The 25464-nt window shown below is 42.0% G+C and overlaps 8 protein-coding genes across 8 annotated transcripts; 5 read left to right on the top strand and 3 right to left on the bottom strand.

Moving 5' to 3' along the window:
- Positions 1 to 346: 346 nt before the first annotated feature.
- On the top strand, positions 347 to 1310 carry IL334_003391 (uncharacterized protein; the record flags this gene model as incomplete). Its single annotated transcript, XM_062935124.1, has 4 exons — positions 347 to 524; positions 633 to 727; positions 994 to 1071; positions 1152 to 1310. The coding sequence occupies 4 exons, from the start codon at positions 347 to 349 to the stop codon at positions 1308 to 1310; spliced, it is 510 nt and encodes a 169-aa protein (XP_062791175.1).
- A 201-nt stretch (positions 1311 to 1511) lies between these two features.
- IL334_003390 (uncharacterized protein) lies at positions 1512 to 6193 on the bottom strand (the record flags this gene model as incomplete). Its single annotated transcript, XM_062935123.1, has 11 exons — positions 1512 to 2048; positions 2114 to 2201; positions 2268 to 2350; positions 2411 to 2893; positions 2998 to 4645; positions 4706 to 5509; positions 5575 to 5681; positions 5752 to 5846; positions 5899 to 5956; positions 6008 to 6065; positions 6141 to 6193. 11 exons carry the CDS (start codon positions 6191 to 6193, stop codon positions 1512 to 1514), a joined length of 4014 nt encoding a protein of 1337 aa, XP_062791174.1.
- A 455-nt stretch (positions 6194 to 6648) lies between these two features.
- On the top strand, positions 6649 to 7259 carry IL334_003389 (uncharacterized protein; the record flags this gene model as incomplete). Its single annotated transcript, XM_062935122.1, has 3 exons — positions 6649 to 6820; positions 6935 to 6991; positions 7120 to 7259. The coding sequence occupies 3 exons, from the start codon at positions 6649 to 6651 to the stop codon at positions 7257 to 7259; spliced, it is 369 nt and encodes a 122-aa protein (XP_062791173.1).
- Positions 7260 to 8769: 1510 nt separating this feature from the next.
- Positions 8770 to 11059, bottom strand: IL334_003388 (uncharacterized protein; the record flags this gene model as incomplete). Its single annotated transcript, XM_062935121.1, has 12 exons — positions 8770 to 8929; positions 9004 to 9155; positions 9210 to 9357; positions 9414 to 9556; positions 9646 to 9799; positions 9861 to 10257; positions 10311 to 10335; positions 10401 to 10417; positions 10483 to 10613; positions 10777 to 10832; positions 10892 to 10925; positions 10989 to 11059. 12 exons carry the CDS (start codon positions 11057 to 11059, stop codon positions 8770 to 8772), a joined length of 1488 nt encoding a protein of 495 aa, XP_062791172.1.
- Positions 11060 to 11513: 454 nt separating this feature from the next.
- IL334_003387 (uncharacterized protein) lies at positions 11514 to 15604 on the top strand (the record flags this gene model as incomplete). The annotated part of the gene is made up of 7 exons (XM_062935120.1): positions 11514 to 11650; positions 11714 to 11827; positions 11885 to 12484; positions 12554 to 12778; positions 12858 to 13487; positions 13576 to 14875; positions 14963 to 15604. The coding sequence occupies 7 exons, from the start codon at positions 11514 to 11516 to the stop codon at positions 15602 to 15604; spliced, it is 3648 nt and encodes a 1215-aa protein (XP_062791171.1).
- A 565-nt stretch (positions 15605 to 16169) lies between these two features.
- Positions 16170 to 17092, top strand: IL334_003386 (uncharacterized protein; the record flags this gene model as incomplete). Its single annotated transcript, XM_062935119.1, has 5 exons — positions 16170 to 16242; positions 16330 to 16421; positions 16582 to 16643; positions 16694 to 16755; positions 16851 to 17092. 5 exons carry the CDS (start codon positions 16170 to 16172, stop codon positions 17090 to 17092), a joined length of 531 nt encoding a protein of 176 aa, XP_062791170.1.
- A 690-nt stretch (positions 17093 to 17782) lies between these two features.
- On the top strand, positions 17783 to 19623 carry IL334_003385 (uncharacterized protein; the record flags this gene model as incomplete). Its single annotated transcript, XM_062935118.1, has 5 exons — positions 17783 to 17845; positions 18024 to 18330; positions 18518 to 19192; positions 19294 to 19445; positions 19561 to 19623. 5 exons carry the CDS (start codon positions 17783 to 17785, stop codon positions 19621 to 19623), a joined length of 1260 nt encoding a protein of 419 aa, XP_062791169.1.
- Positions 19624 to 19848: 225 nt separating this feature from the next.
- Positions 19849 to 25398, bottom strand: IL334_003384 (uncharacterized protein; the record flags this gene model as incomplete). The annotated part of the gene is made up of 11 exons (XM_062935117.1): positions 19849 to 20326; positions 20389 to 20684; positions 20818 to 21041; positions 21138 to 21265; positions 21386 to 21503; positions 21665 to 21791; positions 21868 to 24391; positions 24507 to 24697; positions 24760 to 24815; positions 24898 to 25035; positions 25155 to 25398. 11 exons carry the CDS (start codon positions 25396 to 25398, stop codon positions 19849 to 19851), a joined length of 4524 nt encoding a protein of 1507 aa, XP_062791168.1.
- Positions 25399 to 25464: the final 66 nt, after the last annotated feature.

Here is a 25464-nt window from a genome sequence, read left to right as displayed (position 1 = left end):
TTGGTGCTCAAGGTAAAATGATGGTGTAAGAAGATATCCAAGGAATGGTGGAAAGTCGGTTTACGAGAATATTATTATTGACTGTTTATCGATCCGAGCATTACGAGTAGGTGGCAAAATCAGGCGGAAAATAAAAACAAGGTTCATCGAATGCCTAATTCAGGCTTGGACCGTTTCGCGCGCCTCTCAAACCCAGACCCAGACTGGGTCGCCTAATTCTCTATCAGGAATGAACATCGAATCCGCTTTCTCCATTTGCACCCTTGCTGTTTAGTCTCATGTAAGAGCATTCATGTTTTGTCGTAGACATCACCATTCTTGTACTTCTCAACAATAACAAACAACGATGCTCCGACCTACAGTCCTTCGCACAGCTCTTCCTAAACGAGTGGTGGTATCATCGCTTCGAAGTGGAATAAGATTAGCTTCAACTTCACCTGTAACCACTTCAGGTACACCTGATGTAGCTGAAACTTCTTATATCCCTAATCGACTTGCACCTGGAGAAGAGATTGATCCTCAATGTGAGTATACCAGCCTTTTCATTAACGAATAGACCAGAGAAAGATCAACAAGCATGTGACGACGAGAGATAAGACTTATTACTGATGATATAATAACATTATAAATAGTAAATGGTTACCCTCAATTACCTTATGTGTCTATTCAGCAAAGAGAGCCTTTCGGTTGGTGGGATCGTCAAGAAAGGAAAAACTTTGGTGAAGTTGTGAGTGCTTTTTCTATACTTGAGGAGAGAGAATACGGAATGGCAATCGCGAGGTAGGAAAAGCAGCAATTACTTGAAGAGGAGCTAGGTGGATAGGATAGCGTCAGCCGATGGATAATTCGAGAATGATCATCCACTTTATTCAACCCCTCTGGACCAAGACCCTGCTTGAATGTGTCGTATTGGAATCGGACTCATCTTGGAGCTTTTGCTGCTCGACTCTCCTTGATCTGAGCCAAACTAATTCACTCGTTCGCTGTGGATAGTTGCACGAAGAAGAAGATGCGATTGGTATGTGGGGACCTGACGTCCACAAGACATCACCTTCAAGTGCTTTATTACAAGTAAGCATTTTCACTTCCTCCACGGTTCAATCGCTGGTAGTGGTCACACAACATACACTAACGACGATTCACTCTCACAGCTCTCAATAGCATTCTCCCTTATCGGTCTCGCGTCATTCGCATTCATCTCATCTCGACCTGAAAGACCAGTAGCTCAAAGATCATACCCTTTCAATGGACTTGAAAAGGAATTAGGTGGAAACATAGTTGCTAGGCAAGAGGAAGTAGACGAGGAGTAGACGATAATCCCGAGTTCTGAGATGTATATTCGTTGATTTGTTTGACTGGATGGGATCACATTCACTTCCTTAATTTCTGCAGTCGATTCATTGGAGCCCTCAATCACCTTTTTTCCGTTTCATTGTCGGATTAAGCGAGAACCACATTTCCAAGATACATGCAATGACAAGAATAATGCTACAAACCGGAAAAACGTTCCTTTACTCATCCGGTACTGCGATGACTTCCGTACTTGTGGCGATGCCTTTCCCTCTCCCTCTTCCTCTACCCCTTGTTCCACCACTAGCACCTCGTGCTTTCTTAACTTTACCTCTTGTACTCGTACTCGCCGAACTTTCAGTCGAAGCTTCAGATTCATTGATACTTATAGTCGAAGTAGTTGTTCCAGCTCTTTTCCTTCCTCTACCTTTCCCCCTAGAAGTCGTACTGGCTTCACGTAATCTTCTTTTCTTCAATCCTTCCCCTATTTCTGATCCATCCTGACTATCAATTGTCTTCCGTCTTTTCCCCGTTCCTTTACCTTTAGGATCTTCTTCATCTAGTTCAGCCATCATCTCACCCCAATCACCGATCTCTTCGCCTTTGATCCTGGCTTCTGCTTCCCTGAAAGCTTTGATCACCGACATCAATCGTTTAGATACGTTCGCCGTTGTCCTTCGCCTAGGTGCATAGTTTCCAGTCATAACTGATAGATCGAAGTAAGGCAACAAACTAGCTTGTTTGTTTAATGCTCCGAGCTGTAATGGTTTTGCCATCAGCATTGGCTTGCTACTGAAGGATCCAAAGTATGCGTGTTACTCACTTTACCTCTCCTAGCTATACGTTGTACGATGGGAGTTAATTCATCATCGACTTTTGATATTGACCAAGACAGCTCCTCGTGCAGAAATCTGGTCGTAGAATCAGTCATTAGCTTCATTTGTCGAGTCTGTTCAGAGTACTATTTCACTACTGACGTTCGTAAAGCTGATAGCTTTGGAAAACCCCAATGAAAGGGTTCTTCCGATTCGTCCGTTACAGGATATTTATAAGCCTCTCTCTGTGGGCTATATCAGTGTCCATTATTTGCGACGTGGGTACAAGTCAGAACATGACTCACAACAAGTGGATTTGGCCAATCACCAGTCAGATATATAGTGTTTTTATATTTCTTCTTGAAACTGACCTTCCATTTGGTAGATGATTCTTCAGGTTTATCCAACCCTCTTTGAACTTTCAACCACCAATCTTTGAAGACATCTATACCTTTTTCACCTGGAAAATTAGATAATAGTTCTAGGGCAACTACAGGTCCTACACCCGGTAATCCAATGGTATAATCACTTCCCAATAGATAAGCTAAGGATATCAACCTATCCCGATTCAATGAAAGTTCTCTTTGTATATCACTTGATAAGAAGCATTCAGCATATTTAGCATCGTTGAAGATGTTTTTGAAGCATTGTAAACCACCAAATAGGAAAACATCAGAATCATCCGTAATGATCCCATCAACCAATCCTAATTCGGCAAGTTTAGCACATTGAGCTTCTGCTTCCATTGGTGCGGTGATATACGGTATACCAAAATGTCGTAAGAGGGTCTATAATATGGAGCAAGATCAGTACGTTTCTTCGTAAGATTTGCGCATTGCCGAACCACAGCCGATTAGGAAGTATTTTTATTATACCAAATAGGAGTACACACCTGGATCTGAACGATCATAGTCTGAGTGATTTCATCTGAATCCCTCATCGCGTTCCTATTCTCGCTGTTCAATATTCTAATCTCATCATCAATTTCAGTTCTGACTTCATTCAAATCTCTTCCTTTGATTTGAGCTATAAATCTCGCATAATCATCTTCTTCCGCAGCCATGTCTCCGGGAGTTATATCCCCGTCTTGATCTTCGACTTCTGATGGGATCGTAGTTGCAGAATCCGTAGGTTGAAGTGCTGGTCTGGGCATTGGAGGGGGAGATGCAGACCATTCTATAGATCGAGAATCGTCCATGTCTTCATCGTCTTCTTCCCCGGACGAAGGTGATACTTCTCGCCGGAAGCGTAATGCTTCATTGGCAAGCGATAGAACGGGAGGAGGAGAGGGTGACAGATTTGGTCGGCTGGCTACCGGTGATGGTGAAGGTGAGATCAGCCGAGGCCCGTCAATAGATGCAATTGGTGATTCGGGTCGTGTCAGCGCCCCCGTGTAAGATGATGAAGGCTGTCGAGGTGGGAGTGGAGGTGGAGCGGAGATCGGTTCATCCTCTGTATCGATAGAGATAGGGGAAGAAGCCGGTTGTGTGACTTTCCTCAGGGGCGAAGGCCTGACTGTAGCCGATGGCATGCGTTGAATGGGTTTGGGTTTTGGAATGGTTGAGGGTGGGGGAGGCGCAGCAGTTTGATGCTGTATGGGAGGTGTGACAGGCTTGCTGACACTTATCTTTGCACTGGGTCCATGATTGGAACTTGCCGGCGCGGGAGAGATTTGAGGTAGTAGTTCCGGTATGAGTTGGAAATCTCCGGGCGATTCTGAAAAGGATTGCTGAGGGGAAGGGCGACTTTGGGGTATCGTGGAAAAGGTAGAGGAGAGTATGGGTAAGGTTTCTTGCTGCCGTTTCGAAGATTCTTTTGTTCCCACAAAAAGTGGAGCATCTTCCTCTTCGTCATCATCGTTGATATCGATCACTTCGCTTGATATAGGTCTATGATCCGATATTCCAGCTGGTTTAGTCAGTGCTGCGGTCTTTCTAGCAGTAATTATCGGTACTTCTTCTTCTTCGCCGACCAACGATGGAGAAGACATGGACGATTGGATGATCTCAGTTACAGATTGCGTTCTTGATGGGCCAGGTTCAGTAGCTACTTCTTCAAACTCATCATCGTCTTCCTCTTCTTCTGGCTCTGTAGATGTAGTTTCTACTGGAGTGGTAGGACGTGTAGGTATTAATTGTACTTCTTCCATATCCTCATCTTCCTCTTCTTTACCTTGAACTTCCCAATCAGCTTCTTCAGTAACACTCCTTTCTCGTCTTTCTTTATCTCTTCTACTCATTGCCAAAGCTTTAGCCAGATCTTCATCGACTTCTTCTTCATCAGATCCAAGTTCTTCTTGCTGCAACGCGAGAGCCAAAGCTTCATCATTCGCAGTTGGAATGACTTCTTCCTCGTCTTCTTCGTCTTGTGCATCAAACAGAGGTTTCGAAGTAGCTGTTCGACTTGCTCCAAACGGTTTAACAGCTATATCTAAAGACTTTCGCGATGGTCTAGCGGGAGCATAACGTCGTGCTATTGCTTCTAGAACTTCTCGCCGGCGATGTTCTCGTAGATCCTTGTCTACTACTGGTGGTTTGGGGCTAAATCAAACAGTATCAATGAAATATTACTAATGTTATTCAGCTTTACTTTCGGCTCACCTTTCGATCTCTTCTATGTCCGAGTCACCATCACTGCTACTGATTTCACTTTCATCAGACTTGACTTCTTCTAATTCTATTGGTTTCTCCTTTGTTCCTTCCCTTATACCTAAAGCCCAACCACCACCTTCACTTTCACCTCTTTTGACCAAAACATATTCCCTATTTCTTTCAGCTGCTATTCTAACTGGGATGGTCAAATGTGCCTTTCCAACCATATCAGTAACAGTTAATAGTTGTTGAGTTAAAGCGTTCCTTTGTGAAAGATGTTTGATTTGAGCTTTTGAGAAATCCAATGCAGATGGAGCAGCTCTTAGCATATCTGCCAATCTTCTATGTGATTGTTGTCTTGATCTGACTCTTAAATCACCTATAATCTCATATTGTACTTCTGTAGGTAATGCTCGGAATTCAGGTGATTCAATATCTATATCATCAGGTGAAACTTCATCTATGAATTGTTTCAGTTCTTCTTCCGTAGCTAATCTTGCATCTGGTCTATCGGTCGTTGATACCATTGGCATGGTAGTCTCAGGTAATCGATAAGGATCATGTTTCTTGAAATGTTTACGACGCTTTTCAGGGTCGGTAGGTACTTCTCCTATGGGTGTTGATTGTCGAATAGAAGTTGAAGAAGAGGAATTACGCTCTATTGGTGGAGGAGGTCTAGATCTAGGTTGGGATGGTCCTGCTCTACCTTCTAGCTCATCGAGATATACTGCGTTTTCAGCGATTTGTTCACCTGCTTCATCTGGATATTGGTTGGTTGTCACTGCGTTTCTAGCGGCTCTATGCTCCTCAATACTGAGAAGAAGCACATCAGCAGGTTGGCAAGTTCAAGTAAAGAATTTTACGGCAGCTAGGCTCACGCTTGAGCAGCCTTGACAGCTTCCCTTCTCATCTGCGCGGCAAAGAGTTTCTCGGCGACTTTAGCATGATTCGCAGCTGCCCCAGCCTTCTTCTTCTTCCTTTCAGCCTGATTGTTGATCATGAAAACATAAGCTATCTATCCCCCTCTATTTGTACCGATAATCAGAAAAGCTCACAATAGTAGCTCTTTTCAAAGCCGGTGCTCCTCCATCAAATACGAATACAGGTTTGATACCATGAAAAAGAAGTTTATTTATCCTTCGCAGGAAACCTATTTCAAACCTCAGCTTTGTTTCCATTGCCAGAAGCGAAAGGAAGCTGACCTAAAACATGAGCATTCACCAATACTCTTCCATCTTTATCTCTCATAGTAGCTTGGAACTACAATTTACGTTAGCTCCTGTTTCTAATTTCGAATAAGCAATAGCTCACTTGATATAGCCAAATGGAACTATCAATAGCTAATCTCTTTCCCTCCATACTCTCTATCCTGAAGCGTTTATCAGGTATCAGCAATGCTACAAGCTTTCTACATCATAGCTTAGCTAAGTGAGACGATACGCACTGGACAGGCCGAGAGACAGGGTTCAAAAGCGACCAAAGACCTTTAACACCCATTTTGAGTGGTCGATCGTGAACTTATCACAAGTTGCTATATCATCGGTTCGAGAAATGCCTTCGAGATTACTCGGTTCCTTTGCATCCACCAAAAGTACCTTCAAGGACGATTCCGCGATTGCTCTCCTCCGCCCGTTGATAGTGCGGGATGTTCTAGATGCGTATGGAAGAGCGAACATCCAACTTCGTTCTTGAAATGTAAATTCTTTCGCATCTCCATGTCCTGACGTAGTTGACTGGATTTCGGACTATTGTCACGTGGCAGATATCATCCTCAACGCGTCGGTCATCACCGCTTTCTCACCTGGCGTTAGGAAAACGAGATGGGATGAGTCTAACGCGATTATTATTGTCAACATTGGGATTGAAGAATTGACAGAGTGCTATCATCAAAATTACCTATATAAAATAGCAGAATCTCACTCATATCACCTCACCCAAAACTTATACGCATCATGTCAACTCCAAGAACCTCTCAACCAAACTTACCACCATCTCTCCAAATCTTACATCAGAAACAACAGGAATATGCAGGATTACAAGCTTTAAGAGAAGCTTCTTCTGATTTATTAGGAAGAGTAGAGAGATTAGCTGAGATGAGTAATATCATGGCTGATGGCGGTGAAGGTCAGTCATATTTCGTATCTCTCGATCCCAGCCTCAATTTCGAAGACTTTTGGTTGTCATCAATTGTATTACGCTGTGATTTCGTCTCGTCTTTCGCTGATCTGGTTTGAATAGCTGTTGGTGGTGTATTGAGGAATTGGCCTCATATATTCTCTATATTGAATTTGTTCGGTGAGCATCATCTTCTGTGACCAATGAGTATCTCTCTCATGGATATCTATATTTTATATCCTCCTCAGTCATGAGAGAAGCTGTGTCATGTCATATGGCTTTTGTGCTAATCTATACTGTGGTCATAGCTCAAAATACAGAAAGACCTTCTTCACCTTCACAAGATGATGAACCGGAAGAACCGTTACCTGTTTTAGTCAGACTACCATATGGAGGAGAAACCACAACGACGACAGCGAAAGAGAATCCTGGAGAAACCAAGAAATGATTCGATTCGACAAAGGACTGGTCTGTCGAAGCATGAGGGACAAACTTACGGATTGGATTGGGAATATGCGCGGGATACCTGAGACTAGAATATACCATGTTTCGCCTATTTACTGTATGTATTTTTGAAATGTTGATTCTGACACTTAGTAAAGTGTGCATAAAGTGTGCATTACCAACCAAACTGCCCGAAGGAACGTTCTTTGATTTCATGGGGGAAAAGAAACTGTTAGAGCTAAGAAAATGCTTTCATCTTCTAACCCCTTTGGTCGAAATGATCCTTTGACCTGTAACACAGTCCTAATCCATATATTGCGTATCACTAACATACAGCGACTGTACCCAACTGTCGGATGTCAATACGAGATGAATTGAGATTCATCTTTCTACGCACTACTTCTCTCAGTATATTCGCGGATCAATATAAAAAAGGTCGACATAGATACCAATACAAACAGTGAAAAGTATAACTTGATATTTCCTAGCTCATCAAGTGTCTTTTCAGCGAAGACGCCAAGGTAGAACTATTTTTGGACACACCACCTACTTAGTCATTAATCACACCTCATTCAGCTTCATCAATAATATGCTCATACCCGTTCACATACTAATCCAAACCATCTTCCTGTCGACAGCAAGCTCGTTTCCCATATTCTCAAGGGGAGATGATGATGATGATGATGATGAGACAGACTTGACAAAGTATGTACCAGAGAACGATTGGTGTAATGAGGATAAATCGAGATGTAACGGGGTGATCAGTGAGTTTCATTACAACTATCCAGCCGAACGTTACCTCCCTGTTCAATTTGAGCAGCTTCATGCATCAACAACTCAGGTGACTTGGGATCAGAGCTGATATACACGTTTCCAATAGGTATAGGAGCATGTGTAGTCGCTATAGGCTTGATATACTTATCATGGAGGTATTACAAACAGAGAAAATTGAAAAAACAACAAGAAAAAGAAAATCAGTATAAGAGTGAGATCGATAAAAGAGTTGAAAATAAAGTTCGTGAGGAAGAAAACGGGAAATCCGATGAAGGTGTGAGATTTTTATTGCAGAGATTAGTAGGTAAAAAAAACTTAGCAGGTAATTGATGAGCAATGAGAATACCCTCAATCCAAGTGGGAACAATCCGTATTTGACTTTGAGTTTAAATTTGATACAGTAAAAAACATCTCGTAACGTGATAAGTAACGTAGGGTGAAGTGAACCCCATGTATAATTGCGATAGGTCGATACGAAGCTTTACTGATGGCAACAACCTTAGTTTCTGATTTGTCAGTTTGACGTATCCGTTCTACTGTGGAAGAGGGAACAACGTAATATTCATAAGATAACATCTATAACATTCTCACCGAGACAAGTCTATAACATATTACTCGTATCGTTTCCGCACAGCTTTCTATTTCTAGCAGCGAGGTTGTCTACCTCGCTATAACTTGACTGTACACTCGCCTCTTGCAGACATTTGTCATTCCATCACGAAACATCTCACTCATCACATCTAAAGATTCACCTTTTCGCCTGTAGCTGGTGTTGATTTTTCCTTGACAGATTCGGGTTTAGGACTACTTGTTTCAGAGGCTTTACCTCCGAACCAACCGCCTCCAGTAGCTTTCTTCTCTTTTGTCTTTTCCTTCTTCTTTCCAGCGTTCATTACAAGTCTACAACGGGAGTGTATATGAGCTACCTATTCTCCACTTCAAAATCTCGAAGCTGTATCACTGAGAAAGCTCACCGTTCCAGTTCACGTCGTTCATCATCCGATTCATCAGCTTTGACATCTCTGAAAATCCCTCCAATCGTCATGATAGCTTTTGCACGTTTTACGGCTACATCCTTGTGTAATCCAGGTTCATAAAGGACTTTATCGACCACATCACCCAAAACCTGATTATGAGATGTCAGTGCCCATGACAGCTGCAGTGTGGGTCGATAACTCACATTGATGACTTCCCATCTTGTAGCCTTCCAAGTGGTCAACAACATTTTACTTGACAAATCCTGGGCTAAAGCTTCCATCTCTTCGGGTGTGGCAGTACCTGCAGCCTCGAGCTTTTCAAATTCCTGCATAGCGCTTTGTACTCCGATACTAAAGTATCATCTGCTGTTAGCGACGGAACCTACCTTTCATAACAGCAGACTTACGCCGAACCAAGTAACCCCCATCCTTCTTTCGCCATAGCACCTTTCTCTTTCAGTCTTCCGAGGAATCCACCGCCGAAGTATTTCTTAGCTTTTAGATAGTTGCCAGCTTTGGTTATATACACTTGAGAAATGGTATGTAGCATCTATGACCAGGTGCATCAGCCTTTCTTTCTCGTATTGGTGCGTAACTCAGTAGCAGTACATTGCGTACGCAAAACGTGATTTGACTCACCTCGACACCAAAAGACTCTAGTTTCAGATCCTCTGCTTCTATTTTTATTCTACTTTCGAATACTTTGGTCTCGGGATCATCTTTATCTCCGGGATGTTTAGCATCTACAAAAGGTCTGATACGTTGGGTGAGTTTCTTGACAAGACCGTCGACCCTGAACGAAAAGAAATTATGAGCTGTTCGTCTTTCAGGATTAACCGCTTGTGCCAGCTCACCTGGCTTTCTTCTCCTCCTCCTGCTTCTTCTCCAAAGCATCTAATTGAGCTTTTTGCTCCGGGGTCAATTTCGCTTTTCCCTTTTTCTCCTTTCCGGCTCCACCAGTAGTGACAGAACCTGAAGCTGATCCTTGAGCGGAGACTGATCCTGATCCAGAAGCTGAAAAAGACGAATGATGGGCCAATGAAGTATTTGACTGTTCGGCAGCTACAGCGGCGGCGGTAGGGTTGGTAGTGGTTCCTTCAGATGCATCAGACGTGACGGCAGCAGCAGACATGGCGGATGCTAATTCCGCGTCTCCAGGAACAGTTGAATCGGTAGCTCCCTCTTCTTTGGCTGCTTCCATTTCGGCTCTTTCTTCAGGTGTCATGACAACGTCCATTGTTGTAGTGAAATCTTGTAGAGATATAAGCTTTTGTTTCGCAGATGTCGAGCGCACGAAAGCTCACCTTTGACCAAAGCGATCTCTCCAATCTAATGTTGTTCGACTTCATCAGCATCGCGGAATCTCATTCTGTAGGCATATCATAACAACCTACGTAATCGAGGAAAGCCTCTGAATCAAGCCAAATCTCACTCAGCCGCTGCGCTGACAGAAGAAGTTATGAAAGTGAGACTCACCTCCTCCAAAGATCTTACCAAAGATCTCCGTGGGATCCATATTCTCTGCTTCAGGTCTGTTCATGCCATCTTTACCGACTTTATCGTAGAAAGCTCGGGTATCGGCATTGGAAAGTATCTGGTAGGCTTCACTATGATATTGAGCATGGATCAGCACTGCGTACAGCTTTAAAAGTAGGTCAAGGAGCGACAATTGAGGGGAACGGCTGGAGAAGTACCGAAGAGTCGATAGTGAGGGGACGGGCAGAAGTAGTGAAAGTACAAGAGGAAAAGGTCAAGGTGCTTTTGACTTACCCGATTTCCTTGAACTTGACTTCTGCCTCTTCCGACTGATTCTTATCGGGATGCCACTATAAATAGGATGATCAGCTTTTGGGCTTACAGATAGCCAAGTCTTGACAAAGCTCACCTTGATAGCGAGTTTCCGATAAGCCTTCTTCAACCTGATTGACTGTCAGTAGTTCGTCTACGAAGGGGTTCGTCCACATGGCGCTTGTTCAACTCACTCTATATCAGTCGCTTCTGGGGATACCCCTAGGATATCGTAAAGTTGAGTGTCCTTTACCTTCTTTGACATGATGATGATCGATGAACCACTTGAGCCGTCAAATGAGATTATTGAAAAGGGGGAAGAAAAGACAAGACAATGATCGATATTAGCATTCAAGATGACGTTCACTAGTAGGAATTAGTACAGCTTTTTCAACTTTTGTTGTGGCGAGGGTGCGGTATACAGATATTACGTAAAATCCACATAAATGTCACGTGCTTCCCCATGATTACCTTTGTTCCTGACTGTAGTTACTGCCTCTGTTAAATGGTGAACTGCGGAGTGGACAGTTGATTTGGAAAATGGAAAGCTGCGAACAATACGAGTAACACACATATTATACCACCACCACCACCAGTCGATACAAATTTGAGCATACAGAGGGGATTTCATCTTTCCAGGTCACAGACATCACAGCAATACATCTTCAGAAGAACCAATATATAATGCTTTCCTGAAAACAGAGTGGGATCCAGTAACGATGGAAGATCCTACTCCATTAGCAGGTCCAAGTAGACCCAGGAGACAAGTCGATAATGCCGATATCGCAAATAAGATTGTTGCTCTGCAAAGGAAGAATGCTAGTTTAGTAGGAAGCGAATCTAGGCCTGGAACGAGGTCAGCTCAATCACGCATATACTTTCCTCATATTGTAGATGTTAGCTGACACTGATATGTCAGTCGACCATCAAGGAGAGATGTTCCCGAAAGAGAGAGACATCGAAATATCCTTCCTCAAATTGGAGTCTTACCCCCTTCGGGACAGAGTCTAGGTCGAGCAGTACCACCTCCTTCGTAAGCGTATCTCACTTCGGTCTCGAGTATATTTCAAAATTAACATGATTTGATCAGTCCCTCGAGTTCAAGAAATACTCCTAGATTACCTTCATCTCCACGTCGTACACACCCGCATGCCTCTTCGAGACCTTCAGCTGAGATACAAGATGAATATTCCCGTGGACCAGGAAGCAAGTCTTCATCTAGTAGAGCTTTGTTTGATCCCTCACGTCCTACAGTCCCTCAATTAGCTAAATTGGACAGATCGCCTCGTCTCCCTTCATCGTCAGAAGATGAAGTACCTAGGCGTCGAGTCGAATCAAGAAGGAATGAATCATCGAATATCGGAAAGAAGTTATTTGATCCAACAATACACGATCCATTACATTTTCAACCACGTCCACCTATCACAACGCCAATACCCGAATCATCAGAACTCGGATCTGGATCTGGATCTACTTCTTCAAGATTATTACTTCGTAGAGGCGTTCCAGGAGTAGTAAGAACTGCAGAGGAAGAAGCTGATAGAGAAAGAGAAAGGAGGAAGAGAAGGGAAGGAAGTGAAAGAGGTAGCTTACCTTCAAAAAGAAAAGATAGTGATACCAGATCGAAAGGTTCAAGAAGCAGTGAAGGTAGCGAAAGTCTTAAAGATAGAGAAAGAGGTAGAAACAATGGGTGAGCTAAATTTATGCTTTGATCTATAATTCCATAAGCCCAAGAATCATAGCTGATTCGATCATAAAGTGATACCGGAGTTAAACCGATATTGAAGAAAATCCATGATGAAATCAAAGAACTAGAATCTGAATTAATAGAAGTTCATCGAAAAATGGCACTGGATCCTGAAGCTGGCATCAAGGTTCTGCTTGACGGGAAAGGATTGGCTGATAGCTATAGCAGAGATAGAAAGGATATTATAGATGATAGTGATACTGCTGCTTGGATAGATTTGATAACGAAACATAAACGGTGAGTTGGCTAATTTGCACCGTTGTTTCCAGTTTCGAAAGCTACGTCAGGCTAAATGGCTGCTTTGGATCTCAACTAGACTGGCTGAACTTCATGATCATTTCCTCATAACCCTGTACGACCCACTAGTGCCATCATCATATCATCAGCTATCAGTGAAATACAATATTCCTTCCAGACTTTGGCAAACAGCATTTCATTCTTTATTGGAAAGACTCCGTCAAGCATGGATGTCAGGTCATCCTACAGCGTTAGATTTCCTTACCGACGTGGTTTATGACGCATATCGATTTTATTCCGAATTACTCGAAAATCAAGCTTTATCAAATTTCCGTACCGCTTGGATAGAAGCTTTAGGTGATCTAGCAAGATATAGGATGACCATAGCTTCTTACGTACAAGAAGGCCCGACAACGTCCTCCGTACAAAGCCATTCTCAAACTCAAAAATTGGGTAGGATCGATATGCCAGAAGAAGGGAATATCGAAGAAGAGAATAGAGTCATTCCTTCAGGTGCAAGTATAGGTGCTGAAGTAGCTCAATCTTGGGATGTTGAGGACAAAGAAACTTGGAGAACAACAGCTAGAGATTGGTATACTATGGGCATAACTGAAAAACCTGGTGAAGGTAGATTACACCATCATCTAGCGTTATTATGTCGAGATGTTAAAGGCCAAGAAGGAAGAGCTTTGCATCATTTCGTTAAAAGGTGAGTGATATTCATACTGCCTTGCCTGCCTGCCTGCCTTCACCCTCTTCCTTTACCTTTTTCGCTGCTGATGCTCGCATTGTAACAGCTTAACCGTCACACATGAGTTCCCAACCGCCCGTGAATCGATTCTACCTCTCTTCGATTCCGCTTTGCAAAACCAGCGTTCCTTACCAGAAGCAACCGCGATGGACCTTTTCCTTCGTCTACATGGAATGCTGTTTACCCGTATATCTTTGGATGACTTCTCCTCTGTCATGTCACGGTATATGGAAAGATTAGAAGAAGATGCCAAACTTGATGGATTCAGCCGGAAAGCCAGTATCGGCCAAACTGAATGGATGATGATGGCTTCAGTCGGCTTAGGCAGTGTCATGCAATATGGTGCTAATAACGGAGTGATCAGAAAAGGGTTTTCTCAAGAAGGCGCCGAGCGAAGAAGAGCTCAAGCTTTAGTTGTCGATGAAGATGGCGAAGGCGACGATGTTGACAATGGGCCGACTGATTCACTCGCCGTCGATGGCTATGCACCGATGAGAACAGTTTCTCCCATACCTATGAATGGTGAAATGGATGATCCCCCACCTATCACATTCACAAATGCTCTTCAACTGTCATTCTCGGTATTCGACTTCGTTCTAGCTCATCCCAATCGAATCCAAGGGTTTCATCAAGTTTTAAATCCTTTCATTACGATATTTCTCACTTTTCTAGCAACGGTATTTCGCCAGCCTCACGTTGGATCACCTTTATTACTATTCGTACCTTGGGAAAGATTAGCAGAATTCGCAAACTCAGCGAATATGGAAATCGTTGAAGAAAAAAGATTAGCTAATGGGACTGCATTACCTGAAGATTGGTTATTACGTGGTAATGAATGGGTTGGAAGAAGAGTTTACGAAAGAGGATTTTGGAAATCTAAATCAACGAATGGAAGGGGATCAAATGGTGTCATTGTTCAACCTCAACCTCGAATAGGTGGAGAAAGGTTTACATCTGAAATGGACGTTCTGTTAGCTAATTTTGAACCTAATGGAGATAAAGATATATCTGAAGGTATAGTGGATGATGAAGTTGGTGATTTAGATGGTCCGGGTCAGATCAATTTCAGAAGATGGAAAAGAGTCCAATGGGCAATAGGCATTCTGGTTAAATTCGTTGATGGCTTCGAATTGACAAATGATGGTAAAGTTATCGTGGAAGGTACGCTGAAAGAGAAGATTGAGGAATTAGCTAAAGAGAAGGAAAAAGAGAGGGAAGAAGAGAAGAGAAGGGAGAAGAGAAGATTAGATCGAGAAAGAGAAGAAGAAATGGAGTTTGAGTTAAGAGAAATCGACGTCGAAGATCAAAGTGATCAAGATGATGATGACGAGTTGACTGCTTTGAGAGTGAGTTTACTCGTTCTCTCATTGATACCTGAGAAATCTGCTTATATATATATAAAATGGGTGCTGATTTATTTGATGTACTCACAGAACCGTCGTCGAGAACTACAAGGTCTCCTTTCTACTCCTTCTACCGCCAACAAATCTACCAATTCCCGATCGAAGAAATCCAAGCGGTCATCACTCAACATCGTCCCTGGATATACTATGCTCTTGTTCGATACCAACGTCTTGGTTGATTCTCTTGGATTATTCAGTAAAGTAGTTGAAAGTGGACAATGGAGTGTGATTGTTCCATTACCAGTAGTGACTGAATTAGATGGATTATCAAAAGAACCGGCACCTTTAGGTTCCAACGCTAAATCTTCCATCAAATACTTGGAGTCGACCATTCGAACCCATTCTCTGACCTTGAAAATCCAAACTACAAAAGGAAATTACCTATCTGATCTACTGATAAGGACGGAAATGGACACTTTGAAAGAATATGGTGATCCAAATGAAAGAGCTCGAACGATGGACGATAGGATTATACATATCTCATCTTTTGCTCAAGATCACTTCAACGATAGATCGAGATTATTGGGTATGCCACATGCCAAACAAGAAGAAGAACAAGCAATCAAAGTTTTGGTCATTTCAAATGACAGAAATTTGAGATTGATGGCTAGGTCAAGAGGTGTTCAAGGTGTTGATGAGAAGGAATTGGAAAGGATCTTGGCGGGGGTATAACCGGGATCTAAAGGATGGGGAGAGAATGGTGTTTGAAGGGGGGAACAGACGCAATCGAAGCGCAGGGCGGAAAATCAACCAGAATATTTCGTACTCTCGCTATATCTTCCATCTTCATTTGTTGTATAGTATCTTTCATTCCACTGTTATTACCAAGGGACTTCCGTGTCTATAATGATTGCTACCATCATGCAAATGCAAATGCGAGTGAAAGTGCCAATCCAATAGTATATCGTCTTTTGTGAATTGATTTTGCCACTCGCTGTGTGCCACTGGAAGGATGGTGAAGAAGGGAGGCTTGTGCGGGTATTGAATCTCTTTTTCTCTTCTTCTTTCAATGAAATTGTGTGCATTGACCTCTTTTCATTGTTTCATCCCACTGTGAGTGAATGAAAGAGTCAGTTGTTCGATGCATCCTTTCTTTCTTTCTTTCTTTCTTTCTTGCTTGCTCTCTTTCTTCTCTTTTTGTCTACATCACTTCTTCTCGCTTCGGAGACATCGATCCCAAGCCTTAACACGATAATAAGAGAGATCAAGATGGGAACACACTCTTTATGTCCCCGCAATGATGATGGCACTAGCCGTCACCTTTGTCAAAGCAGAATTGAAGGTCACTCAACCTACCTCTGATCATTGGTGTGAGTATTTGAGTTCTTCTTCAGCTGACCGTTGGAATATCTTAATACGCCAAGCTGATTGACCTGAACCTGGGTATGATGATGTAGGGGTAGCACAAAGTCTAAATACTTTAGCTTGGGAGGGAGACTCCCCTGATCAGTTTTCAGTATTCTTGAGTAACTCTGATACGAATGTGCTTGTGAGTCTGCCTTACGATCACAGTCAACGATAATTCAACTCGTTCTCAAATGACCCCAATGTGGAAGATGGACGACCTCCTAACCTTTTGAGGGCGTAGAAATGGATGATTCGATCTGACACAAGGGGCGTCAAGCTAATATGTCCGGTACAATTGTTAGACCTCCATGCTTGCTCTCACTTCAATCACATACAGCTACGACAAATCCAAAACTATCAATCCGTAAGCTATATCGTCTTCTAGGATAGACCCGAAAGCTGACTGGTTGCCAGAGGTGGTATCACACCTTCAGGTGGATATACTCTACTCTTGACTAATCCACTCAACTCGTCCGGTAAGTTTCCCGTCCTTTCACATTCAGCCATACATGTATCTATAATACCTATATATATCTAAGGAAACGTGATGGCTGATTTAGTAAATGAGTAGATGTATATGCCAAATCCGATATTTTCGAAATCAAAGCTGTAGGTTCAGCTTACCCTCCTCAAGAAACAGCTGCTTCACAAAGCGGATCGTCGAGCGGTGCTGGGTCTTCCGGCTCTTCGGCAACTTCAAGTGGTGCTAGTGCATCTGCGACTTCAAGCAAGGCTAATGGTGCTGAGAAGATGGAAGTCCGATTTGGGTTTATGGGTTTTTCGACTCTGATGATTGCATTTATGATGCTGTGATTAGCATTATATGCGTATCAAATTCACTTCCTCGGGACCCATTTTTTGGTGAACACCAGGTAGCAGATGAGGGGGAGTGTAGGGTGGTTTGCATTGTTTAGCGATAGGTACTGGAATCGAATTGAACATTTCATCAGGACACTCTATTAATGCACATTCATATGTTTCCGAACATTACTCCATACCAAACCACACCTTGAGCGTTTCTTTTGTAGAATTAGTGCCAGATTCTCATCGCGCTCCAAGTATGAAGCTACAGCAGGACATTGATACAGCGTCGTGTTCTGTCATTTTGATCATGCAAATGCATTCACGCTTTCATCCCTGGCAGAGAGTATAATGTGGACATGACAAGTGGAGGGGAGAGAAAGAGATTGTTCTTTCAGAGTTACGGCATTGAGAAGTACTCAAGGTTGTTCAACCGGTTATAAATAATATAACTTATTGTAAATCAGTCCAGTCACATCATCTTTCCATCCCAATGCACCGATAAGAAAAGAGTATATATCTATATCAATTCATCTCATTCCCTCTTATCTTTCAGTCATCCCTTCACCTATCAGACCGATTTCTCACTCTCATATAACTCTGCTATCACCATCACCATCGTCACCATCTTTTGCATCGTAGAAAGCTCTGTAGTAACCCTATCTCATACCATCCATCCGTCTCATGCCCGTTTTCGACAAGATGAATAACGGTACTGCTTCTTCTTCTTCCGCTTCGGGTTCCACTTCCAATATGAATTCTTTGGTGAGTATAGATTCTTCCACCGCTTCGGTCCTTTCTACTCTGTGTTACATGTCCTGTGTAGCATGTTTGAAAGATGTCGAGTCCTGCTCCATACTCGTCCTTATCCCTTCTCTTCCAAATCCGCGATTCTTCCCCTCCTGTAATAATGCAATAGCTGATTCTTCCTGGGCATGTGCAGCACGACGTAATCGTAAACTATGTCCACAACTCGGCTTACTCATCAACAGCTCGTATACTATCGCAAACACAAGCGAAACGATCTCAGAACGGTGGTGATGACGATGATGAAGCCAATATCTCGAGAAAGGAGGATGAGGATGAAGATGACGATGACGATGCAGATGGGATGGAGATTGACGATGAAGAGAGTGTGTTGAAAGAAATCTCGGAATCGTCTAATCGAAATCGAAAAGCAGCAAAGTCGCCTATGAAAGATTATTCGCTCTTGAATGAAGAGGATTTGGAAGGTATTGAGCAGAGACGAGGTGAGTGGGATAGATAGGTTGTCCATTTCTGGATAACATATCCAACGTCCAGTGGTGATCTTCGTCGTCTATGGTGATGATACACCCAAGGGATGTTATCACTCTTCGCCTTCAATCGCGTAATCTCACTTGTACGCCTTTGGATATATCAAGTTGAGCTGATCATCCTGGTTCTTGCTTCACCTAGTCATCCTCAATCATATCTTAAATGGATCGATATCTAAATCAGTTGAATTGCTCAATACGAATTTCCCTTCTGTCCTCTCTGAGTCAATCCCCACCAATCTCACTTCCTCAAACGGGAACGGGCATTCGAGCTCGAGTTCAAACTTCAATTCGCATTCAAATCCATATTCATCATACTCTTCAGGTTATATGAAATATAAAGCTAATCATTCTATACCTGTATTGAATAAATCAACTGAGCCTTCACATATTAGATTAAACTTACAGATACAACAATTCATTGAATCATTTAGACAATTATCACCTTCCATTCCTTCCTCTCCAGCATCTTCGATAGGTGATTTGACCAATTCGCAAACTTATCAAGGGATATCAGCATCATCATCTTCTTCTTCACCTGCAGGATTATTAACAGCGTCAAATACAAATACAAATTCAAATTCACATTCCAATTCTACATCAACACAAACTTTGACGCATGCGTTATCAGCTGCACAAGGATTACATTCAGAAGCTAAAAAATTGTCAGCTGAAATTAGAGCTATTTACTTGCAAGAGATTAAAGATGTAGGAGCCTTATTCGCATATACAGATCCAGAAAATAGCATCTTGAAGGGATTTTTAGACCAGTCTAGAAGGATAAGATTGGCTGATCAAGTGAACGCTGCTATTTTGAGTGAGTCCAGTGGAATATTGAAGTTTCGATGCAGTATTTCTGAAAAAGACATGAGAATCATTGTCCCCTTTGCATACGCTGACTGGTAGAACCTATCGCAGAATCACAAAATAAACCTACCCAATCCGCCCTAGAAACATTCGCAAGACGTACGACGGTTTTATACAAAGTTATGTCTGATAATGGCATTAGTCCAAAACCAACTTGGACAGATTCCACTGGGGATGGAAAAGGTAAACACCATCTAGCAGAGGTGAGTAATTGCGCTTTTACAGATCTCCTTCGAAGAAAATATGAAGTGGAAAACTCAGGGTCGGGCATCTGGAAAGAAATTGAGCTGATTGTCTTGTCTTGTCCTGTCAATGTAGTATTGGAAACAATCAAATGGGAAATCATTCAATCTACACGATTTCGTCAATTCTACTTGGTAGTCTACAATTTGATGTTTCTCTCCAGACGGTAGTCAGGCATATCGATGTTGATCGCAAGAGAGAGAAATAAGAAGTCTCTTTATATCAGTACTCGTACCGTATTCATCTCCCTTTAGTCTTTTGTTGTGTTTAATTGTAGTTTTCGATAATATTGCATATGCATTCTGTTCATCCTATTTACATGTCCTTGAATATTCAGTATGAAGCACTTTTGGACATATCACCTTATGCCGAAACCTTTGATTGGGCTCTCAAGAAACTATAGCTACCTGAATCCGTATCGTCTCCTTTGCCTTCCCCGCAACCTCTTAAGAAACAAGTTGTTCCGTAGCCTATACCTAAGAAAGGCCTTAGAGGATGAATGGAGGTATATGGACGATGATATATGCTTTTCACTACTTCTGGCGATTGATGATCGAAAAAGATCGTTTCTTCAGTTATGGGATACAAGTTACCTTGGGAGGAACGATGAAGACTGAAGTTCGAGGACGGTTTCGGTGATTCACCAAGTATAGAGCTGGAGTTCGGATGGAGTAAGTATTGCTTATCAGGGTTGGTGGTGAAAATCAGATTTGACATGGTTGACATTAATCCTGAATGAGCTTGAAACGAAGCTGATGAAATTCCATTCGGATGAGCTAAAACTGAATGTGTAGGTTTATGTGTATTTCTCAGATCATACGAATTCATAATTCCATTTGCGCTAGAATAGAACGTCAGCTCTACTTGTGAGTTCTGCACGGCGAGGTGAGGGAAGAGACATACCATGCAGAAGTTATATTCTTGCTTTCACCTAGAACAACACCGATTTTCATCACTGCCAAACTCTTCTTACTATCTTCATTCAAATTTGCATTTTTATTGGTATTCGTATTGGTGTTATCGTCCAAATCAGAAGATGAAGAGACATCACCCTTCCATGACAGTAAAGCTTTCTTTCTATTTTGTCTCAAATCATATAACTTGATTTGACCATTTGCCAAACCTGCGAAGATCAAATTACCTGATACAGGTTCCGAGATTAAAGTTGTAGTAGGTACTGTTGAGTCTGTCTCTAGTACCTAGGTATTCAAGTCTCATGATTAGCGTCTTTTGCTTTTTCTCATTGATGACAGCAGGTTACGGGGTGAAGATACAGGCTTTATCGATGGACTTTTACAGTACGACTACTGAATTCGAAGCTCCGGAACTCACCTTGATACATCTTTCAGCAGGACAATCCCATACGTTGATCTGATCACTGCATCCACCGACACATAACAGTCCACTCGATCTGAACCAAGTAGTCACAATCTTCCTGTGGATCTCATCTTGGACTTTCATTTTGGGCGAGGATAAATCCAACGCCTTGAAATTCGCTATTGGTTTGATCTGGCAAGGTTCTTGTGGTCCTGCCAATATATGAATATCGCCATTTGCTGGATGATTATCAATTATCACTCAATCAGTAACGTCTTTTGTCTTCCAGCTCTGATGCTCATGCAGTCGGAAGTGGCTTGCATGCATCGACTCACTGATTTCAGCTAAGATGACAGTTTGTTCATGTAATTCATTCACGAATCGTGCCGAGGTTATCGCTGAATCAGAAGGTAAGTCTAAATGAACATGACCAGTCTTGCGTGATGTTGCCCAGTCCCACAATCTGACAATCGAATATCATGAGTGAGCAAGAACCTATTTCTGAGTTGGAATGACATCACAGTCGTAATGGCCTGGACCATTATTCTCTATCAGAAAGAAAGCAAGATGAATGTAAACTCACAGAAGATCGTGACTTCTGTTCGATGACATGACAGTACTATGAAATGAATGACAAGTGATCGTAGTCCAAGGATCAGGAGCTGCAATATCTTTCATAGCCCATTTCCAAGGTAGTCCCACTATATGCGTATAAACACAATTGATCAGTCGAGAACTCATCGACGATGATCGCCAACTTGTATGCCATAGATCAGGTTTGAGATACCTCCATTGGTACTTCCGTCTTTGTGCCCCAGTTACAGGTAAGGTATTAAGTTACAGTAAATCTGACTTTACTCACCTTGTTGCTCAGCGACCACTAGACTATCTTCCAGTACTCGGTGTCTCAAAGTCCACGTTCTTTCTATCGAATCACCTTGATGGTTATCCATCACTCTCTCATTCATACACTTGGATCTTTCGCCAGCCTGCGGAGAAGGCAAAAATCTCATCAGCCCGGGCGGTGATCTTCGTAGACATCACATCCTCACACGATTCACTTACAGCTAGGTATGATTGAAGGCCCAGTTTAGTCCTATCGAATAAATCATGATTTAGTTCATTGACTTTCCTGCTTTTAGCTTCTCTAGAAACTTGTTGGTGATGAATGTTGACATTCGCTGCTTCATGTAAAATTCTCTCAGCTCTCAAAACCGTTGTGAACAACTCTTCGTTCCATCTTGAATGACCGTCATGTTCAGCTTGATTGCAAGTCAATCTCGCAATAATTTCCCATTGAGATTTGTCTCCTTCAATGGACAAACCTGCAATCAAATCCCTGAACGGTTGATCGACCATCTTGACAGTATAATGATCAGGATCCTGCTTGAATATCAAGACAGCCTTGATGACTTGCTGAATTATTTTGATCATGTCAAGCTTATCATTTGTGATTCCCATCCTTGATCCAGTCTCTTGTATGACCCTCTCTACTTCTTTTCGTTTTCGAGGAAGATGTTCAAGAGCGATGTGTAATATGTGAATCCAAATTGCTAAATTAGTCAGTTCATTTGCAACTTCCAACATTCTGATAAACATTCTTGCCAATTCCCTTCTTACTAAAGGTGACCCTTCGTACATTGAATGATCGATCAAAGTTTTGACTATACTGATAGACGTTTGTATGTCCTGTTCTTCTTTTTTTGGTGTATGATCACTGGCATTACCATCAGTATTTCCATGGAGATTCTCGTCAGTTGATCTTGGTATTCCTTGTTGGAACCATCTTGTTAACGCGTATATGGCAGTAGCTCTAGTTTCAACACTATGAGAGTCAATCATGTTGATTAAACTATCTTTGATACCATCTATCAAACCTTTTTCTTCAGGTTGATCTAATGATCCTAATACTTCACCAATCAATAACGCTCCCCACTGACGAACTAATTCATCATTCGATTTAAGCATTATTCCAGACATACTCAATGTACGTAAAACGAATCTAGGCGCTCTGTTCCTGCCACCCCCAACAAAATTCGCTATAGTACTCAATACAGCTGCTGTTTGGATCACCAAAGTGACATGTTCACTTTCATTTTCGCTTGGGTTCTGGGTACCACTTTGGTTGGGATTAGCATTGTTTTTCTCATTGTCAGTGTCATTTTGTGTTCCTTCACGTCCGTTGTATTCGAGAATCCCGATATTCTCTTGTTTGACCAAATTCTCTTCTAAAGCATTCAAGAAGAATTTCACAGCAGGAACATTGGATAATCTTTCAGCTGTTAGACCTTCTTTGGCTAAAGCCAGAACGGCTACGTCATATCTTACTAATGACGACCAGATGGATATTAATTGGTTCTTGATCGCATCATCTTCTAAAATCAATAATTTGGCTGCGACATCCAATGCACCACCTTGAACAGCATGCGATAAACCTCTTGTATCAAGTACACGTAAACATGAATCCAATGCTTGACAAGCTTGATTCCTAAATGTCTTAGTCATTGCTGCAGCGCAGATTATAGGTAATCGACTCAAACCAGGTATCATCTTTTGGTTTTCCGTATTGGTGGAAGTTGACCTTGTTTTCGTAGTTTCCCGATTCGACCCAGACCCAGAACCAGACCCAGAACCAGAACCAGAACCAGAACCAGAACCAGAACCAGAACCAGAACCAGAACCAGAAACAGAACCAGAACCAGGTGCAGATCCAGATTCAATACCAGATCCAGAAGAAGTATTGATTGAATCTAATTGATCAGACATGAAAGAAACCAATTTTAGTTCTTTTTCCCAATTGAAATCAATAAAACCTTGATCGAAATATTTTGGTAATTGTTCAAATAAATTATCTAATATTAAATCCCATGTAATCCAAAGGTTATGTCCAGTTGAACTAGGTATTTTTGGTATACTCTCAGGAATAATATTATATGAATTTAATATTCTTTGAGATAAAATGAATCCTTTTGAAAATTCTTTGATTAAATCGCCACTTGAAGAAGCAGAAGCAGAAGCAGAAGCAGATTTATTGATTAACCCTGCTCCTCCTGATACTGATGCTGATGCTGCTCCGAACAATCTTTGATATTCATGACCATCTAAACTTTGCCATGCAATAGTGTTAATTATCGCAGTCAACTCATAATTCAAACGATCTTTTAAATTATCACTCATGTTATCCCATAACAAATTGATATAACTCGTTGGTTTCTGTTGATAACTTGAAGATATGCTATCTCCTTTTTTCGTCAGAGGGAATATTTGTAAATTGTGGAAAATGATTGATATCCTCAATGGATTGGTCAAACATGATGTGAATAGATCATCTGGCATTCCATTTATTTTAAGAGGTAATACTTGATTAGGTCCACAAGAAGCGAAATGGATCTGTTTTTTGGCGTATACAGGTGGATGCTGTTTCGATATGGCAGGATTATTGGAAGCGGCCGCTCTGAATTGATTGTCGATTTCTTCAGCTTCTGTTTGAGCAGCCTTGATGAATCTTCCTGAATATGATACATCCCATACGTAACATGTTGATGCGCCAGCCCACGCCAAGACGTCGAACAACATGATAGGGATATACCTGTGAGGTTTGGAGTCAGCCACAATCCTCATCCCTCGCAAGTCCAAGTGACAGTTGATGCATGGGTTCTGGAATCGACGCTTCGTGTCTTGGTACAGATGGATACTGGACTCACTCGCTGGGTCCGCCACCGCTTTGCAAGCATTCATCAAACCCTTTATCATAACACCATAATTCACCTTGTTCAGTTGGAGGTTCTTGGATACCATGACCATCATAGATTACCGCGACGTAATTATCTTGTCCAGCTTGCTGACGTGCTCTTTGGAGATGATGTTGGATGACTGCTTTTGACGGGTCTGGGGCCTATACATATATCTTTTGGCATCAGGTATTACTTCTCGACTGAAGACTTCAGCTCAGCTTACAGATCTAACATCTAATGTAGAATGCTTGGACAATCCTTTAACCTGTTGCGAATATTCTTCGCATCACAAAAAAACAAAAAACCCGAATTTAATCGTTAGTTCAATCCTGCCACTAAGGGATTACAAGTGTATATTCACCTTTCATAATCTTCATCATACTTCCCATTGGGTCTTTAGCTAATGGAGTCGTCCATGCGTATTGTCCCACTTCCCTCAGACCCAAAAAATGAGATAAATGTAGACATGTGATTAAGACGGCTTGATTGCAATGTCCGGCTAAGCATGATCGACGATTCGGAGACATGTCAGCGAAGTCTTCACCCTTGACTTTGACATGATCACCTCAGAAGCGATTTATCAGGGATGTGAATATCATTGGAAGTATATTAACTCACATGAGTTCCGATTGGAATAATCAACATCTATCTTTTCACCTTCTTCCCTTGTATGATGTTGATGTCTTATTCCAGCCCAAGCAAGTGGAGGTCTGTCTGGACCCATCTCTCCCGAAAGTCCCCTTGTACTAGCCCAGGAGGAAGTGGTCGTCATCCATCCAGAAGATGATCTCTCGGAAGGTACATTAGTGTGGGATAGAATCGGATCATGTCGCTGGACAGGAATCGATGGTGGGTTTGACATCTTCAATAATGGTATATGCTATACTTCGTACAGAGAAAATCCGTGTAAATTGTATTCGCTAAGCAA

The sequence above is a fragment of the Kwoniella shivajii genome, chromosome 4 (assembly GCF_035658355.1).
Source record: "Kwoniella shivajii chromosome 4, complete sequence".
NCBI lineage: Eukaryota > Fungi > Basidiomycota > Tremellomycetes > Tremellales > Cryptococcaceae > Kwoniella > Kwoniella shivajii.
Note: the sequence above shows the minus strand (reverse complement) of the source record. Positions and strands in the feature narration are given on the sequence as shown.